This window comes from Chrysemys picta, chromosome 4 (assembly GCF_011386835.1).
Source record: "Chrysemys picta bellii isolate R12L10 chromosome 4, ASM1138683v2, whole genome shotgun sequence".
Lineage (NCBI taxonomy): Eukaryota > Metazoa > Chordata > Testudines > Emydidae > Chrysemys > Chrysemys picta.
Window position 1 is genome coordinate 37,637,407 of NC_088794.1, and position 19,941 is coordinate 37,657,347.

Here is a 19,941-nt window from a genome sequence, read left to right on the forward strand (position 1 = left end):
AGGGAAGCTCAAGGTATCAATGAAAAATGTATGGCCAGTAGAGGTAAATATTTACTTCTAATTGTCCTTAAATATACTAAAACAAACAAAATCCTAACATTGGGATAGACCTGGTGATAGAGAAGGATGATAAAATTGTCAATTATGATGTAGAAAAGGTAGAAGTATTCCATAAATAACTTTGCTTTGTATTTGGAAAGAAGCAAGATGATGCATTCATGCCTTACAGAGATAATGAAATACTTTCTATTCCATCAGTAACTAGGGAGGATGTTAAACAGCAATTATTAAAGCTAAATGGTTAACCGATGGATCTAAAAGTAATTGTAAATGGGGAATCATCATCTTGTTAGGGGAAGTGGGATTCCCAAGGGATCTGTTCTTTGCCCCATGGTATTCAATATCTTTGTCAATAATTTGAAGAAAATACAAAATTATTGTTGATAAAATTTGTAGCTGACACAAAAATTGGAGGAGTGATTAAAAAATAATGATGTGGTCAAGTCAGTTCTAAAGACCAATCTGGATTGCTTGGTAAGATGAGCTCCAAGTGTAATACTATAACTAAGTGGGCGGGGTGGGGTGGGAAAGGGAATGCATTCCTTGGATGCATAAGCAGAGGAATATTAAGTAGAGACAGAGAAGGTGGTATTACATCTGTATCCAGCATTAGTGAGACCATTACTGGAAAACTGTGTCTAATCCTGGTATTCATATTTCAAAAAGAATGTTGAAAAATTGGAAAAGGTTTAGAAAAGAACTACAAGAGTGATTTGAGGTCTGGAAAACATACCTTATAACGAACTAATTAAGAAGCTCAATCTATTTATCTTATCCAAGAGAGAGTTTAGAGGTGATCTGTTCGCAGTTTACAAGTACCTTTATGGGGAAGGGAGTTCTGATAGTAGATGGTTCTTTAATCTAGCAGAAAAAGGTGTAACAAGATCTAGTGGTTGAAAGCTTATTTCTAGATTGAATTTGTCTAGCTTTAAATACACATTTTTAACAGTGAGAGTAATTAACCATTGGATCAATTTACCTAGGGATGGGGTGGTTTCTCCATTACTTGAAGTCTTTAAAACAAGACTGGTTATCTTTCTAAAAGAGATGCTCTAGCTCAGACTAATGTTATGGGCTCGGTGCAGAAATTACTGCATGAAGTTCTATGGCCTGTATTATGCAGCAAGTCTGTTCTGGCCTTAACATCTAAGAATTAATGAACATGCAGATTTTTAAACATGGGAGGAAGCTGAAATGAGTGCAGGGAGCAGAGGACCTGAGAAAAGAAATTGGAAAGGGAGAATGGAAGGGCAAAATAATGAACAGAGAAGAAAAGTTGATAGACGACAGATTTATGGAAGTAGCATAATGAGTTCCCAGCAGGTGGCACTGTGCTATGAAATTGCTCCTGCACATACATTTGGAAAGTGTCTTACTGCTTATAGTGGAAGGCAATTTCTGCTATCATTTTCCTTCGCTGCCGGTATGCTTGGTCAGAGAATCCCTGTGACAAAAGGGAACAGAGAACAAGTGTTTAAATTCGTTAACATTTCATACAGGAAAGTTCTCTCATTTCCCGCACCACCACACACACACTTAATATAGGCCCTATGGTGGGAGAGATGTACACACCCACACATTAACAGTTAGCAACTGCCCCTCATTACAACAGAGGTCCCTCCTTTCATACCCATAGGTAACTCCATTCCCCATCTCAAAGTGAGAGCTTTCTATTCTCCTTCTAGGTGAAGGAATTGGGCCCTGCCCCAATCCAGTGTATGTCCTGTCTATTCATTTTCTGAGAAGCCAGGTCCATCAAGCCAAACACAAGACATCTCTACTCAGGGCTGGCTCCAGGCACCAGCCGACCAAGCACGTGCTTGGGGCGGCCACTGGGGGGCGCTCAGGGTTTTTGTTTTTTGGGGGGGGGCGGGGGCTGGGAGGTTCAGCGGCGCTCGGAGGTTCGGCGGCGCTCTGCGGGAGGTGTGTGTGGCGGCGGGAGGGTTTGGCGGCGCGGCGCTCCACCGGGGGGGGCGATGTTCGGCGGCGCTCCGCGGGAGGCTGGGGGCTTCGGCAGGGGGCTTCGGCGGTGCTCTGCGGGGGGGCTGGCATGTTCGGCGGTGCAGCACTCCGCGGGGAGGGTTGGCGGCGCGGCGCTGGGGGGGTTCGGCGGTACGGGCGCTCCGTGCAGGGGGTGTGGCAGCGCGGTGCTGAGGGGGTGTGTTATGGCGGCATTATGGAGGGCAGCACTCTTTTTTTTTTTGCTTGGGGTGGCAAAAAAGTTAGAGAAGGCCCTGTCTCTACTCCGTCTCTGGGAAACCAATTCTGAAACAGAACCAGTTAAAATTTAGGCTGGATAGCCATGAAAATTTCCTCAGAAGTGAGATCTTTTGGACTGAGGAATAATCTCCTTAGGAATGTAGTAGAAGCCCCATCTCTTGATCAAACTAGACTAGACAAAGCACCGAGGAATACAGTATCCTGCAGGAGCTAAACCTGTACTGGCTACAGGGCGATAGACAAAGTGGGATTACAGGTAGAGCTAGGCCAGAAATGGTTTTCCCATCCTAGGAAAATGTTTGACATTTTAAAAAGCTTTCCTTTCCCAATTTGGATGAAAAGTCAGAATCTCAAAAATATTCATGAACTGACTATCCCACGAAAGTTTTGGTTCAAGTCTATCAAAACAGTTCCTTTTGATTTTGATCTTTTTGTATTTTAACATTTTTTTAAATGAAAAATTAGTCCAAATGGACCCTTTCCTGAAAACAGTTATGGTTTTGCAGAATCAACATTTTCTGATGGAAAAACATTTTGTCAAAAAATTCCCAACCAGTTCCAATCACCGGTGCTTTCCATTTCTCTGTTTCTGTTGGAAGACACGTGACTGGAAAGTGAGGATATGTCTGAACACACCAACTCACCGGATGATCCAAATCCAAGTCTGGGTCAAACTTGGTGACCAAGTGGTGACACTTGTCCAGTTCAGAGATTTTTCTTGGAAACCAGTAAACTGTAAAGAGAAATAAGACCATAGACATGAATATTGAACTAACATGTCAAGTGGAGGAGATAAGGTCATAGCACACACATGACCTGATGTGGCACATGCATAAACACATGACCACCTCAATTCCAAATGATTTAATTGCACATGATACCACTGTGCTTCAATGGCTATGCTCCATGACTGCCTATGATCCCTTCCTATGGTACACCTATCCCACAGCCAGACATAATAAAGTGACCTCCATCACATGAGCAAACATGACTTCCCTTTCAAACTCCCAGCACAATGACATTTTCTGATACTAGGAAACCACTAGGAAAAAAAATGTCTTTCACTCATAGCAGTTTCACCCTCCCCAGGGTAAAATAATACATGGTCACTGTAAGACACCTAGGATCCTGCATGACCCCCACACACCTCTCACTGCTTCTGTTGATGAAGCTTAAGTACATCAAGGATTAGGTAGTAAGGGAACAAATCCATTTTACCAGCCTTCCCAGGCTTGTATGTACATAGAGAACCATCATCCAATGACTTGGACCAGGCTATTCACCTGCATCCCTAGGTCAGAGAGAGATGATGCAGCACTGATCAGCTAACACTGAAGGGACAGAATTACAAGGAATGCAGGGAGATAATAATGGCCCCAGATTAGCAGAGTGATACCCAGGACCCCAGGCACATGATCTTCTGATGCCAGGTATAGTAAGGAAAGCCCCCATGACTGATCACTTTCCCATCATCCCCATCTTCTGCTCTCCTTTCTGTTTTTATCTGTTGGGCACGTTTAGCCAGAGTTGTTCCCTATCTAGCCCAAATATTGCCTCAGCTTTTATATCATGTTTAAATCACTTGCCAATTCTTGGAGTGCTGGCATCTCACCAGGAAAAAATTAAAGCTCTTATTGACTTTTTCTGATGAACCTCCAGGGCTACCTTACCCTTACCACCCACCTAATGGCTGCTCCAGGAATTAAAGTGGGAGGAAGAGAGAAATCCTCTGACCTTAGTGATGTATCAAAGTAGAATTCTGGCTCAACTAGAAAGGATTCATTTTATTAATCCGTAGAGACAAGCAATTGGTCACTAGTATCTCACTGGTGTAGAAAGAGCACCCTCCAAACACACGTGGGGTTACTGACACATGGGTAGAAAGGTCAATGCAAAACAGACAACTGGCTAGAATAAGCAGGGTGGAAGCTGTACAGTACTAGGTATTGGGCATTACATTTCTAATCCTGTTGCTATTTGGACCTGGAAGAAGGAATCCGACACCTCTTGAAAGGGGAGAAGGTGAGAGAGAAAAGATGGGATCTGAGGAGCTTACTGGGAGGAGTATTCTAGTCTAGTCTAGTCTAGTCTATTCAGATTCCTGGCATGTGAGTGCTGAAATCCCTGTGCCACAGTTTCTAAAGTTCAATCTTCATGTTAGACTTGGGGAAAAAAAAAACAGCTGCAAGTTCCTTACACTTGTCTTCCTTAGTGCTCCTCACATCTTCTGACACCCTTCTGATGGAGCTCATGAGAGTGCTGACATCGGAGCTATGGACTTCACACCGTACAAAATATTCCAGCTCAGTGGTTCCTGCCCGAGGTTTCCTGCTGGGCCTTGTCTCCAGGTGGTGAATTTTAGCTTCGAATGTCTTTAGAGGGTGGAAGAGGGGAAAGATATAATATAAAAATACAGGCTCTGATAACATTGCATTGCAAACTTTCCAACAAGTGAAATTAAAGTGGAGAAAGTCCAGAAACACAAACTCTTTCCAGGATGTCTGCAGGGTAGGAGCATGGGTATTTCTGATGCTAAGCTAGGAACGCCTGAAATCAGAACAGGACACTTTCCTGTTAATTCCTTCCCTTTCGTATACTGTAACGTGAGTAGGTTGAAATTCTATGACTGAAACATTTTCCCATTACAAAATGCCACTAAATCATAATGGACATTTTCTGCAAGATTAAACCACATTTTGTAATGTCAAAATTTTGCGCAAGAAAATGTGAACCATGGTGACATATTTTTCAATTCTTCAATTGGGAAAATCAAAATGAGACATTATTTTGAAACAAAATGTCTCATTTTGAAATGGTGATTTGAAAAATTTTTGCTTCAATTTAAAATGTCAAAAATGATCATTTCCTATTTGAAATTTTCAGAATTTTTTAAATTAACTTTTTCTCTATTTTGGCTTTTCACTCTGACTCAGGTAAAAAGTAATTTCTAAATGGCGGCCTTTTCTGTACATGGAATATTGCCCTCCTCAAACTGTTCTAATTGTTATCGAAGTGATGAGGCACCAGCTCTCAGCTCAGAGTGTGCAAACAAATGGCTGCAATTTGTTGTAGCTGCAGAACCTTATCACTTATGTTGAACAGCTGCAGTACACACAAGGAAGTGACATTCCACCAATACACTTAATATCTCTCAAATGCCTATTATGGGTGTGGATTTCAGCCACTATTACCCCAAAGGAAGCAAAACGAGAAGTGAGGAGCTAGCTTTCATCTACCAGGCAGTGTCAGTCCTGTGCACTGGCCAAGGTGCTGAAATAAAGACAGTGAAGAAACTGTCAATGCTATACATCATTTATGAGTCGTCTTTTCTCTCTGAAGGAGCTACAGGATCAAACACGCAGAGTTCCTCTCTCTTTCCAACACACAGACAGTTTTTCATGCATTACATCCATCTCCTCTGAATTCCTTAAGGATCTTATACCACAGCTACTATTTCTCAGTCAAGGAAATTCCTTCACAGACTCTTGTCAAAAAAGCTATCGGCATCTCTAAAAAGTAATATTAAGATCCACCACCTCTGTCCTTTCTTACCAGCCATATGAACCAGCAGGTCTGCATGCTACTTCCACTGTCTTCCCATCCCCTCTTAGCCTGGAAGCAATATTCTCACTCTAATCTCCAGCATGTTAACAGGTTGTGATACTGCTTGGCCATTGGGCTGGCTCAGAGAGCATTGTGATTGGTTTAGCTTCCCTTCCAATACCTTGACTCCTGATACATGGTAGAACTAATAAGTAACTTCCTTCAGCTCCATTTGGAATTAATTACTAGACACTTATGAAAGCATAAATAACTGGAAAGGTTCCTCCTTTGTCTCCTGTTATCTTTATTACCCAACAAAGGGAAGGCAGCGGCATCATGGGAGATCAGCCAGTGTTCACGCTGCCATTGGAACATCTTGCTTCTTGAGAAGAATTGGAACTTGGCCTCATGCCCTACCCTCCAATCTCAGTGACAGAGCTAGGTGTGCTGCTGGGAACATCTTTTAGTGTATTGGAGAATCCCAAAGCACCCTCTACGAGATCCCCAACAACAGGTATAAACTGGCATAACTCCACTGAAGCTAAATGGAACTAAGATGAGTTACACTAGGTGCGGATCTGTCCCATCATTCTAATTCTTTTATTAAACATGAAAGAGAGACCCCAAAAGTCAGACATCTTAATAGAGTTTAACTAGCTTATAAATTAGTCTGTTTCTCACTAGCAGCACTCGAGTGGCCCATTTTCTCTGCTGTCTCCAGACTAACTGCATGCAGGTGCAAGCTAGACTTTTAACTCAAGCTATCACATTTTTTGCTTATTCCCCAGGCATTTGGCTATAGGAAAACAGGCTTCATTTTAGCACATGAGCTGAAATGATTGATTTAGATGGAATAAAGGAGCCCAAAGAGTTAAAGGTGTTAACATGACCCTGGAACTCTCCAACATTAAACAGTTTAAAACAGTTTGGTATACAGAGACCTCATCATGACAAACACTTTATTAATTTTAAAAAACATTTTATTAAAGATACAGAAAAGAAAGAGAGAGATAAACCATCAGAAATTTTAAGTGTTAAGTAAAGCTTTTAGTCTAACATTCATTGTTCCATTTCCCTTTAGAAGTAGGGAGTCTTTAGAAGGGGGGAAAAAGCCTTCTGTGACAGTCGTTTAGATGCTATTATAGGTGGCAGTATCTGTCCTTCTGAGGAAAAGAGCAGAAGTTGGTTGGGTTCTAGCTGTTATTGCTTCGGTTGTCAAAGTCTGATCCTGCTTCCTTTCAGACAAAACAAAATGAACGCAAGTAAAAGGGGGGGAGAAAAAAGAACAGCAAAGATAGAAAATGCAGCTTCTATCTCTGGTGTTTAATCTTACTTGTGTCCTCTCTGAGTTTAAAAAAAAAAAAAAACCACAAGCACAGCACATGGTCTTATTAGCCACTTCAAGACCTGGGAAACTTATACCAACATCGGCTGTCCAAGGCATTGCTTTTAGCTGCCTTTCTGATCACAAGCTTACAGCAGTGGCACAAAAAAGACCAAGTTGGACCAGCTAAACCAGTCTCTGATTAGACAGAAGGAAAAAGGAGGGAGAAATAGATATGCCTATGTCCCACTCCATAACAAAATCTGGAAGCAGATGGGGAGGCTGGTGCCATGAGCAAGATTTCACCTCTAGGTCACAGGATTGAGTCAACTGAGAGTAAATCTGATTGCTGTTGAATGACCTATGTGAAATGAGTTTGGTGGCCTCAGTCCTGGGGACAGACGTTGATGTCATCAAGCTCACTTCCACAACTGGCATCTCAGTGGGGAATGACTACTGAAATTATATCAGTCCTACAGGTGGTCCCTCCAGCTAGGGCAAAGGGAAAGGATAGAGGGATGCTATGGCAAGCTTGCTCTGCAGCTGCCCATGCTGTACCTGAGCACTGCTTGGTCTTCAGGGATATCGATTTGGCATCTTTCACCAGCACTTAATTCACTCAGAGATAAAGAGTGGAGAAGGGGGATTGGCTCTTTGCATCCACAGGAGGGTTCTGACTGCTTCCTGGATATTTTCCCTGGTACAGGGAAATCTGGCCCTTGCAAACCCATTTCTCTGGGTGATGACCCAGTCTTTTCTGAATCTCTGAGTTCTTCAGTAGAGGAAAGGGTGTGATTTTTAGTTAATCAGAGGCAGAATGAGAAGAAGGAACAGAGGCAATGTCTGGATAAATTCAATTTAGGACCATGTTTTTAAATGTACCTACCCACCTCTCTATTACATTGTCCCCCAATAATCAATACCTTAGCATTAATCTGACAGGTCTGATTGCATTACCTATGTGTTGGCTGCATGCAACGCATACAGCAGAGTGAAACCAGCCTCCCTGCAGCCTGTTTCATGATGAGGCAAATGTCATTACACCCATCTGTTTTCATATCTTGTACCTGCATTGCCAGAGGGATCTGAGAAATGAATCTTCCCCTGTTATAACTTGACACGCTTGTGGCTTTTTAAAAAAAAAAAAAAACTTCTCTGTGTCAAGCTGAGAGAGCGCTTCCGCTGAGAGAGCTCCTCATGCAGTGAGTAAATTGCCCCAAGAGGAATCAGGTGCCATTTGAATAAAAGCCACCCTGAGTTCTTGCTTGACTTTTTAAATTGTTCTCTGCTGCCTTGGAATATATTTTATACATACACACACACACACACACACACACACACACAGAGTATAAAAGAAATATCACCCACATCTACTAAGTGCAGGACCCTGTAAAATTCATGGGATGAGAATCATTTTGCATCTCACACCAGAGAAGTAGTAAATTGCATTTGAAATCTGTTGTTGATGCGCTTCTGAGTCTTTTCTGACAGCCGCAAACTTCCTGGAAAGAGACAGCAACTGTGACCAAGACCAGCAGGGCTCTCAAATGCTTGCCTTATGGAGCACTTCTGGTCCACAGATCCCACTGCAAAGGCAATATGCTACAGGAACACAGTGTTAAATATTGTAAATTGGTACATTTCTATCCTACTTCCACCCATCCTTTCACAAGAGATACAAGGCCACTTGCGGTCCTTAAAGATCCCAAGTGGCTTTCCATAAGATTAGAGGAGGTGTCCTGATCAAATTTCAGTTTGGGTAATTACTAACTAAACTCCCCCCTCACACATACACACAAATTCAACTGAATATTTTTTCTTTTCTACCTGTCTTCAGCTGTTTTGCAGTGTTGCTGTGTATTGTTAATGGTGGTCAGGTTTCACCCCCAGAAGTGGCTGCATTTCACTGGGGACTAAGGTGTTACGCACACACATACATGCACATACGACCGAATTCTCCTCTCATTCACAACACAGAAGACGATGGAATTAAACCAATATAAATGAAGAGACTCAGGCTCATGATTTGTAATCTGCTTTTGAAAATTTCTGCATGAAAAGTACTATATAAATTCAAGTCATTATCTTTGATGACTGGCTAAATAAGCAGCACTTTCCTAGGTGAGCTTCCATCCATGGTACCAATATCATAGATAATGCTACTTTTGACTGGGAAAGCCCAATTATTTATCATCTCCCTATGCAATTGTATACAGTGGTAAGAACTGCTTCTTGTCACGGGCATATTCAGGATGCAGTAATGAAGGAAATCAATGCAACTTTTGAAAGTTTATGGACCAAACTCATCCCTGGGGTAAGTAGGTATCATTGACATTAATGGGCACTATGCTGAAACTGGTCCAGTCACTTTGGCTGAAGTTCAGTGGGGATATGATTCAGAGATGGGCAGAGCTTTGAGTGAGGGGGTGACTATGTGAGGGAGCTGCATGGTTCATCTGCAATCTGTCCAAACTCTGCAGTCTCTGAAGTGTTTCAGGGATTGCCATAAAGGTGGACAACAGTGCAGAGTGCAGGTCATTAGAGGGCACCATGAGAATCAGAGGTGAATACAAATCCTCTTTGTTTAGTTGTGCTGGGTACGGGCTCACTCTGGGCAATGTTCAATCAAAGGCAATTCCAGAGCCTGGAATTACAACCACAGCATTGTCAGGCAAAGGGTCTGTCTCATTCGTATTAGTCTCCCTGGGAAAGAGTGTGATAGAGACACCAGTAAATGAATAGAGTGTACTACTAAGTTAATGTAACCATCAATATTTGAATTCATCCAGTTAAGCCCTGAAGAATTAAATCAATAAGTCATACTAGGGAGGCTTTAAACTAGACCCTTATCCAATTGAATTTTGGTGAGTTGGCAGTGTTCCCCCATGCTACAGTAACAGACCTTCCACCCACATCAAATGCAGTTTTCATTGAGTGCAGTACAGGAGGTTAGCCGCTCACCTCAAACACTTTAAGTGCATGGGATAGCGATGAAGTCTTCGCTCCCTTAAGCATGAAGAAAAGGTTCAACATGGCCTTCCCATCCTTCTCCTCAAAAACAATTGTTTCTGTGGACTCTGCAGCATCAGTGGCAGCTGCTGCTGCTGCAGCAGCTTCTCTCTCCTTCCTGGCGTCTTCGATGAGGCTCTGCCGTCTACCGATGAACCGTGGAGACTGGAAGGAGAGCAGAGTTAAAAAGCAGCAATCTTTTCCTTAAGACAACCGAGGAACAATGGGACTCCCACCACCTGATCCCCATTGTAACATTCCTTGAAGGACTAGCAGAGAGCAGCTCTTATTGGAGACAACTAGAGCAATCTGGCTCTGCAAACCTCAGTCTGGGTCCACGTTCTTTTCAAGGTTCTGAATTTGGCAGTAAGTGTAGTCAGGTACTGGAACAGTTCCACTGCAAAACGTGATCCAAATAATTCAGGTGGCAGAGCAGTCATAGACATTTTTGTAAGTAGGGCCTGATCTCTTGCCCATTGATGTCAATGGAAAGTCGCCCATTGACTGAATCAAGCCCCTAGTGAGACACTCCTTTTCTTCTGGATGCAGATTGAGGCACGTCACCTTTGCAGTTCAGATTCCCCAGTTTAGACTCCCTACCGTAGCTAACCAAAAGAGGGTATTTCTTGTATTACTAAGGTTAAGCCTGGATTTTTGCTATGGGCACTATGGATTCTATTGTTTTCGTATGTTGTTTCATGATAAAGAAGCTTCTTCTAGAGCTTTGAGACACACTGATTTAAACCCTGGCCTCTACAGGAGGCAGGAGTCCGGATCTCGCAAGTGCCTACCTTCAACTCACATTGCTTTCAATGGGAATCACAGGTTCCCAATGCCTTACTGGGTTAGTCCTCTCATGCTGTGGTAGGTTCCAGTGCAGAGCGAATATGCCAACCCAGCCACTTTTTACTTATGATCCTCTTATTCACTGCCACCAAAAACAGATCTTGGGCTCCATTCTCTGTTGATGTAATTGGGCTAGATCCATTTACACCAGTAGAGAAATTGATCTGTTTTTTGTGTGTGTGTCTTATGCGCATTCCCAAACACTGAGGCAGGGGTATGTCTGTGTAGTTTTTTGGCCTGCAAATAGCATCTTTTATAGGCTCCCTTGGTTGTCTTTTTTTTTTTTTTTAAACACCACTCTTATCAGAGATAATAGTTTAAAATCCATCTGAAATGGCCCTAATTGGATTATAAGAGAGCGAGATGGTCCATCTGTAAACTCCTACCAGGCTTGTGTCCAGGGCCGGCTCCAGGGTTTTGGCCGCCCCACGCAGCCAAAAAAAAAAAAAAAAAAAAAAAAGCCGCGATCGCGATCTGCTGCGGCAATTCGGCGGGAGGTCCTTCGCTCCGAGCAGGAGTGAGGGACCGTCCGCCGAATTGCCACCTAATAGCTGGACCTGCCGCCCCTTTCCGGAGTGGCCACCCCAAGCACCTGCTTGCCAGGCTGGTGCCTGGAGCCGGCCCTGCTTGTGTCTACTGCTCATTATGGGATCATACATTCATGATATTTTGTTTGGTCTGACCAGAAAAGCTGTAAATCCATCCCAGCCACGACTAGTCAGCCTGGCCTCAGCACACTGCTGGTAATATACCTCCTTCCCAGGGCAAGACTTAGCAACAGAGTACAAATAGGCTAAGCAATAAAATAAAACCAAACTGAATCTTCACCCCACATTTGAAATGCTCTTTATTTCTGAGCTCCCTGATTGCAGGGAAGAGTAGAAGAAGAAAAGTTATTTCAGCTATTCTGGCCAGGCTGGAAACAGGAAGCATTGTGAGCTCCTGAGAAAACCTGTTCCCAGCCCATGTTTGCAGGCATAACAGGTTTGTCTAGTTCGGATAAGATGGTGACAATAACCCAAATGTTTGGGTGTTTTTCCAAATGGAAACTTTTATTTGTATGACTGTAGCACCTAGAGGCTCCAACTCAGCTCAGGACCCAATTTAGCTAGCCATTTTACAAGCACAGTAAGAAAGTCCCTACCCTAAAAAAGCTTCCAATCTAGATGGACAAGGCAGACAAAGATTGGGAGAAGTGAAATATTATCCCCATTTTAGAGATCCGGAACTGAAGCACAGCGAGCTTAAGTAGCTTGCCCAAGTTTGCACAGGAAATCTGTCACAGAGCAGGAACTGAAGCCAGTTCTTCTGAATCCCAATTCAGGACCTCAAACACAAGCCCTTCTTTCCTCTTGTATTGAAAAATCTCTGAACTTTTTGAGGTTTGCCCCCCCCCCCCATAGTTCTCCAGATGTGTTGAATATGCCAACAGGAGGACTAGTAAAGATTAATCCTGCATACAATAAACAGTCACTGAATATTTTGCTCCCCTACAGATGGGTATATGTGAGCTTCCTTAGGTGGGTGGTAATACACTAAAGTCTGGTTTTAAAGCTTTATAAAATCTCTCACTTCCTTTTTCTCCCCACCTACTCAAGTGCCTTCATTTAATTAGTAGAGCTAGGTGCAAACCTCACTCACCTGTTGAAAAAAGAGTTCTTAACAAATTTGAAAGCATTTACCTTCCATTTATTTTCATAATAGAGAAATTTTCTCTCTCGTTGATAATTTGTGTTTTTTCCTTCAAAAAATTGAACATTTTCTACATCACAATCGGAAGGTTTCAAAATAAAAAAAACCCTTTAAACTGTCAAAAGAATCCTACCATATAACTCATCCTAACCACTCCCCCAAACCTGATGATGAATGATGACAACTGAGCATGACAAAAAGAAGACACGACTTATGAAGAAACACAAAGAAGACTAACACCAAGAGACTAAAACCCAGATGGCTACATTTTTCAGTTAGTTTCCATTGAAAATATTTCAAAAATGTCCATAACTCTCCCAAAAGGTTTTGGGGGAAAATTAAAAAAAAAAAAATTTTGCAAAATTTAAACCAGCTCTACCACTTAGCCTTTTTTTGTATTTTTAATTTCCTCCACTTACCCAGGTGTATTTTCTTTTAAAATCATGCATGCATCTTTTATGCAGCCAGTCTCAAAGCTTTCCTCTCACATTTTAAACACATTCATCTGATGAAGTGAGTATTCACCCACGAAAGCTTATGCTCCAATATGTCTGTTAGTCTAGAAGGTGCCACAGGACTCTTTGTTGCTTTTTACAGATCCAGACTAACACAATTACCCCTCTGATATTTTAAACACAAGCACTTATATAGTTTTCTGTGCCGCATATTTTTATACATCAACCCATGCACCTACCCCCAGTACTTTTTATTATAGATTCCCTTATATGATGATATTTGAAGCTTGTCACACGTTTGTTCCTTGCAGTATAAAACACACACATTTGAACAAATCATCACAGGTTATCTGCATGATCAGGTCCACAATGGGTATGAAGGACTGGGTATGTGTTCATGTCCAAACAGAAAACTCATCTAACAAATATATTACGTCTCAATTGAAGAAAGCATCCCCATTTTGGAAGCAGTTAAGCACCAGTTTAAATCCCATCAGAAGTGTTTAAAGTTAATCAAATTAATTTAAATTTCCCACGATAGATGGAACAAACACCCCTGTGCAACACCCGCCATCTGTAACAAATCACCTCCTCAATGGTCCAAGTCAAGCAATGCTTTAACAAAAAGCTGCATCTTGCCCTGTGCCCTGAAGTTCAACAAACTATAGCTTTGGCTGAGTAGAGAAAAAGAGAAAGAAGGAAAGAACCACACACGAGACAGATATAAATCAGAGTCTAATGGATAACTGGAAAGGGCTCTGAAAGCATGATCATGTGTTGTATGAAAATCAGACTAGAATAAGCAGATCAGATCATTGATAAACATCCACTTGACACAAGTTGCTTCCATTCGGTGAGTTATGCTGGCGTTCAGTCCCCAACATAATCAGACATTGACACTGCAGCTTTGCTAAAACTTACTACATGACACCTCCTCCTCTGCATGATTAAGGCTGGCTTCACGGGTGTGCAGCAAACTGCACTGGATCGAAAGGGAATCCGTTTTGTTTCCCTTCCTCCTCTACATCTGTCTACTAGAAAGAACTGTAGAATCATCCTAGCAGCTGGCAGGCAGTCACCTGAACGTTCACCTAGTATGTCTGGGTAAGTTAACAAGATACTAGATTTTGTTTGGAAGGGTCTGGGGGAGGTAATATTTGCCTGCTTATCTCCATGGCTTACTCTAGTCCGTCTGTTTGCTAGCTTTCCATCACACTGGTCTCTCTCTCTCTCTCACTCTTTACCCTCCTTTTTGCTATTTTTTAGAATGTTATTTACTCCCAAAGAGGTTAAGTTGTAACTCAATACAGTTGCAGAGGGTTTTCATTACCAACTGCAAATTAGATACACACAAACAAAATTGATTCCTCTTTCCACACTGACTGTTCTCCCAGTAATGCTTGGTTTTTTTAGAAGTCATTGTTGAAAGGTGTGTTTTGAATCAGCTTGCAGATTAGTTCATCTCATGTATTTTAGAATTCTTACTACAGTAAAAACATTACTTTTGTTCTGTTAAGCATCAGGTTGCTTATTCTGGACTAGATTGTGAATCCATGATTGACATTTTGTGGTACTTTACTCCTCCAACAACCCCTTTGAAATTGTGGCAACTTGGTGTGAGTAAAGATGCCAGAGTATGGCCTTCTGAGTTTGAGTAACCACAGCAACTTAGCTTTCTCCCTGCTTATAATTTTCAAGAATCTAGGAAACAGAGAGGATTTTACTTGTTAAGAACATTTACTATAGCCTAGCATACTGATCTTTATTGTGTCATTATTTCCTTTTGCCAGTATAGCTTATTTTGTTCAGGAACTGATATAAACGATACTAGCAAAAGCACTTTTTTGCTGGTATAAGCTGCATCTCCTGTAAGAGAGTTTGACGGTACAGTTATATCGTCAAACCCTTTTTAGTGTAGACAAGGCTTAGATCCTCAATGTTTTGAGACAAGCACTCTCTTTTCGTTCTGTTTTTGTACAGCGCCAAGCACAGTAGGGTCCTGTTGCATGATCATCATCATAATAAAGGAAATGCAACAGCTCCTTTAGAACAGAGTGCGTATGTGGGACAGGGAACAGATCACTGACAGGATGTTAAAACACTGAAACAAGATGACAGCTTGTCCCAGATATACAGGTCCAGATTTTTAAAACTATATAGATGTTGCTGTGGTCAGCATCACAACACCTAAATGATTCAGGAATCTAAATCTCACTTTCAAAAGGGATTTAGGCACATAGGAGTCTAAATCCATCAGTTGCCTCTGAGATTTAGACTCTTAAGTGCCTAAATCTCTTTTTCAAAAGGGATTTAGATTCCTAAATCAGTTAGATGTTGCGATGCTAAGCACAGCAACATCGAAATAGCTTTAAAAATCTGGGCCCACTCAATAAATAGCAAAAATGCAGGGGCAGAGCCTCAGTTGATATAAATCTGATTAATGAATAATGTGAATGTGGAAACCTTCTGCTAAAGGTGCAGTAAAAAGGATAAACTAAAAAAGAAAAGACAGAGTCTTAAATGTGCATTTCAGATTTGCCATCTGTTATTAAAGCTTAACAATTTCGTTCTGAGCTTTTCCAAGTCCCCTTCCCTTCAAAGGCAACAGTGTTTTGAAATAACTTGAAGTATGATATAAGCTTTTCAGTGCTGAAAGTGGAGTGAAAAAGGTGTGTGTGGGGGGGAGGGGGTCTATCATAATCCAGGAGCAGCAACTTTGGTAAAACAGTACTTAAAGTGCTCCCCTCAGCAGTCCGGCTCAATTTTTAAATTAGCCATTTGGGCGGAGGGAGAGAGTCACTAAAAGGGACAAAAGGAGACAATCTAACACAATTTCATTGTGAGCTTTTCTATGCTCCCTTCCCAGGGTGCATGAAGGAGACAGTATTGCTATCACTAATACACCTGATAAACAAGACCATTCAATGTCACGTTTGTCATTTAAAGACTAAATACCCACATGAATTGTATTATAGCACCAAATAAACGCCCCTTCATTGTCAGCTCCTGCTGTTACCATAGACAGAGGGGTGTTCTTCTAAGCATTCATTTGACTGGCAATCTGGAAAGTGCCAGTGTTCTAAGAGTTCACTACTACGCCAGCCAAAGCACTCTTTTGCTGGTACAAGTTGCATCTCTTCTAAAAGGGTTCTAAGAGTTAACTACCTTGTAGTTCCCTATGTGCCAGTTGGAAAATGCCAAAGTGAGATGTGGAAACTCCCATGGTTTTCTATGATTGTGTATTACAGAAATCATGCTTACCTCTTCATTTCCTAACTCTCCTTCCTTTCTTTCCTAGCATGCTACAGTGTCTAGGAAACTTTTTTGTTGTTTGCACAGTAGTTGATTTTACAAAATACATAGCATTGCATAGAGCGGAGGCAAGAGTGGGTCAGCAAAATACTGAGAGCAGAGAATGGAAAGCTCCATCCCCTGCAAATAACATATCAGAAGTCAAATCCAGTTTTACACACAATATTAAACAACAATTTTGTATTGGATAGATGACCTCATCTCTCTTTCTTTTCTTTCCATGTCAAATATCGGTGATTCTAGAAATGTCTTTTCTATCCATGTCTAATATCTGTGGTTCTGGAAAGTGGTAGGAAAGAGGGGAGCTTTAATTTGGGGGGTGAAGTTTATGTGGGGAAGCTCTCATGTGACTCGGCTATGGAAAAGATGGTACAGTCACTGCTAGGAAAAGCCAAGGGATATTAAAACACATATATACTCTACGGTATAGACAAACTCTAAACTTATCTGAAATCCAGATTTTCAATACATTCTCTTTGCACCCAGTAAGATCCATTTAAAAAAACCCTTTACAATCTCCTACCTACTGGTATTAGGGACAAACCATAGAAGGCACTAAATTGAGTTTGCCAAATGCAGGTGCTAATCAAAGCTATCACTTGAGATTCTATAGTGCCCTAACTGTGGGGCATTTGGAAGTTGTTCCATACAGTTGATTGCCCACTGTAACAGTCAGCCATCTAGCACAGAGGGAGACTACCACAAAAAGGGACAGACTATGCATTAAAGGTTTGATCTTACAAGATGCTGCATGCCTTATTGTTTCATTGGCTATAATGTCACCTAGAGACATCAGTTGGCGCTAGATGACAAAACTGTTTTTAACTAAAACGCCCTGCATGTCCCTAGTGCCAGGCCAACTGAATCAGTGTATCTGAAACTCACCTGGATTCAAATTTTAAAGGTAGTTTAAGACTCAGCATGAAGTATTATTTTCCCCTCATTTATAGTTATATTGCATGCAGGGTCCTAAATCTCTGTGGGTGGAAGCAGACCCTGCAATAATTACATAGTAACAGTTAGCAAGTTTGCCTGAATTCCCACCACCTTGTAGCTTCACTGGAAAAAAGACAGACATGCGTTTTCATTCAGTTGGCAAAGAAGAATGCTCTTTGGCTTAGTGCCGTGAAATTAATAAAACCTAGAGAGTGTTTAGATTTTCAAAGTGCATTTTTACCCTGGGGATTCCTTGTTAGTCTTGTTTTCGCTCTATTAGTTATTCCAGTTTAAGAGGGCGGTTTTATTATATTATTAGTTAGGATTATTTGTTTTCTAATATTTATATTTATTGTATATTAGTTTGTGTGCATGAATTATTTAGGCTGGATTTTATTTATGATTTGCCAACCCTGAGTGCCTAGATACCAGGGTGCAGTGATGCTTTAGAAATAAAGTTATCATTGTTAGTCCATCTAGCTATAGTTGCAGTCCCTTGTGCAGCGTTAGCCGTTCTGGAGATTACTGGGGGTGGTGGTGGGGTGGGAGGGTTCTTACCATGATAGCCTCGGCTTGCTTGGAGTCCAGCTCTGACACCGCCCTGCGGAAGCCTTTGGCTGAAGAAGTGGAGGAGTTGGGGGTTGGCATCCTTGCTGTCGTACTGGCTCTGCTCTCAGCTTTGCCTCTCCTTGCCAGGCTTTTATAGGGCAGGTCTGACGTCAAAGACCCTTTCACATCCCCCCCTCCCCTTACCCACCTCCCTCCCTTTAGCCTGAGGGGGAGAGAAGAGGAGGAGGAGGGGATGTGGAGGAGAAAAACGCTTCTGTCCCATTAAATCTAATTGCTACAAAGATTGCAGACACCCTGCCTCTGCAAACTAGCCATCAGCCCATCTCCTCCTGCACCCAAAAGCTTTCGCTCTCTGTTTCTCTTTCTCTCCCTCCTTGCAATGGAGTTCACGCCTTGGTCCTGTGTGTTTTATTCTCCCCCACTTTCTTCTCCAGTTTGGGCTACGCTGAGCTGAAGTGCTTTAATGCTATAAAAGAATAAAACCAAGGGAGAGAGAGAGACAGACCATTCTATCCTTTTTAGTCTGCAGCCGTACAATAATGTAGACAACAAAATAATAATGAATAATAGAAATGAAATAGGATGTGGCATGCCCACTTTGGACCTGATTCTGAGCTCACATCCACCCCCGCTGGTGTAAATCAGGAATAATTCTGCTGAAGTCAAAAGGGTCAGATCTCCAGATGCAGTAAATAGGCACCGCTCTCTTGACTTCAGCACTGATTAATACCAGCTGAAGATCTGGCCCAAAGGGGTCAGACTGGCATAAAATCAGCATAAATAAGACTAGAATCCTTGGGAGGAAAGTGGGAAGATTTTAAATTAAGAAATCTAATTGGAACAATATGAGAAGGATTCAGGGTTTTGCTCCGTTTGCTGTAATTAGTCCAAACCCAATGACTTGAAGATCCATGGAGCTATGATGATTCACGCCAGCTGAGGGGCTGCCTCAGGGATTTGGTGCTGCTACAACTGCCTTTTTCTCTTGGGCAAGACTTATTGGAAACAACTTCTGATCATTTTAAAAAATGGTGTTAATGTTGTGTGCTGGCTTGCAAGCCTTAAGATTGAGGGCCAGCTAGTGTGAATGGTCATAGCACCATTGAAGTCAATGGCGTTATGTCAATTTGCATTAGCTGAGGATGTGTCCCAGAAACCCTCTCTTGTTAATTACATGGGCCACAGCAATGTAAGACTCATGTTATCTCCCTAACGGGCTCCCAACTCTGGCTGGGAGGGATCGTCTTCAGTGGAGAGATGATAGTCTAGTCTTGATGGCCTATCCGGTCCTTAGCCTCTCTACTAAACTACCAAGCTGGTTTCAATGGCACTGGTGTTTGCTGTGTTGTGGGTACTCCCTCACTGAGATCTAGACTTAATAAGCCCCGTTTGTAAAGTGCTTGATGTCTCTTGACTGTTACAGTTTTGTTGTTTGTCATCTACCATAGTTAAATTGGAAAGTACAAACAGCATGACAAAACTGTATCAGTGCACAAAGATATTTTTGACCAGCACATCGGCGGGTGTACGGCAGCTTAGCTTCCTTGACATCAGTTATACCAATTTACACCAGCTGAGGATCTGTCACAATACTGAATACAAATACATTTCAGCTGAATTTGGTCATTTTGGATTTCACCTGCCAGCACTAAACACATGCAAATACCATTGTTAGAGGGTGAATTGGCCCCTTTATGGGGGAGCAGGGTCCAGTGCACCTGTGACTCAATAGCTGCCTCTCAATTGGGTTTAAATAAACACACCTGGGCCAGAGAAGTGAGGAAGGGATAGATGACAGCTGCCTGGGTGTAGAGGAGACAGAGACAGCTAGTTGTCTGAGGGGAAAGAGTACTAGGAAACCAGGAGGAGAGCAATAACCATGAGCTGATGATGATGAGTATGAAGCTAGAGCTGAGGAACCCTGCAGGAAGGCTTGTGAAGTGGTCCCAGGGTAGAGTGAAAGAACCAGTATGG

General features: G+C 42.1%; 1 protein-coding gene across 1 annotated transcript in view; it reads right to left on the bottom strand.

Moving 5' to 3' along the window:
- TH (tyrosine hydroxylase) overlaps positions 1–18,348 on the bottom strand; it is a 34,658-nt gene extending 16,310 nt beyond the window's left edge. The window contains exons 1-5 of the mRNA XM_005312379.4: positions 17,956–18,348; positions 10,109–10,321; positions 4,478–4,652; positions 2,925–3,013; positions 1,437–1,504 (exon numbers count right to left, since the gene is read on the bottom strand). Of these exons, the coding sequence (XP_005312436.1) occupies positions 1,437–1,504; positions 2,925–3,013; positions 4,478–4,652; positions 10,109–10,321; positions 17,956–18,045 (635 nt within the window). The 5' untranslated portion in view covers positions 18,046–18,348. The remainder of the gene's footprint in view (positions 1–1,436; positions 1,505–2,924; positions 3,014–4,477; positions 4,653–10,108; positions 10,322–17,955) is intronic.
- Positions 18,349–19,941: the final 1,593 nt, after the last annotated feature.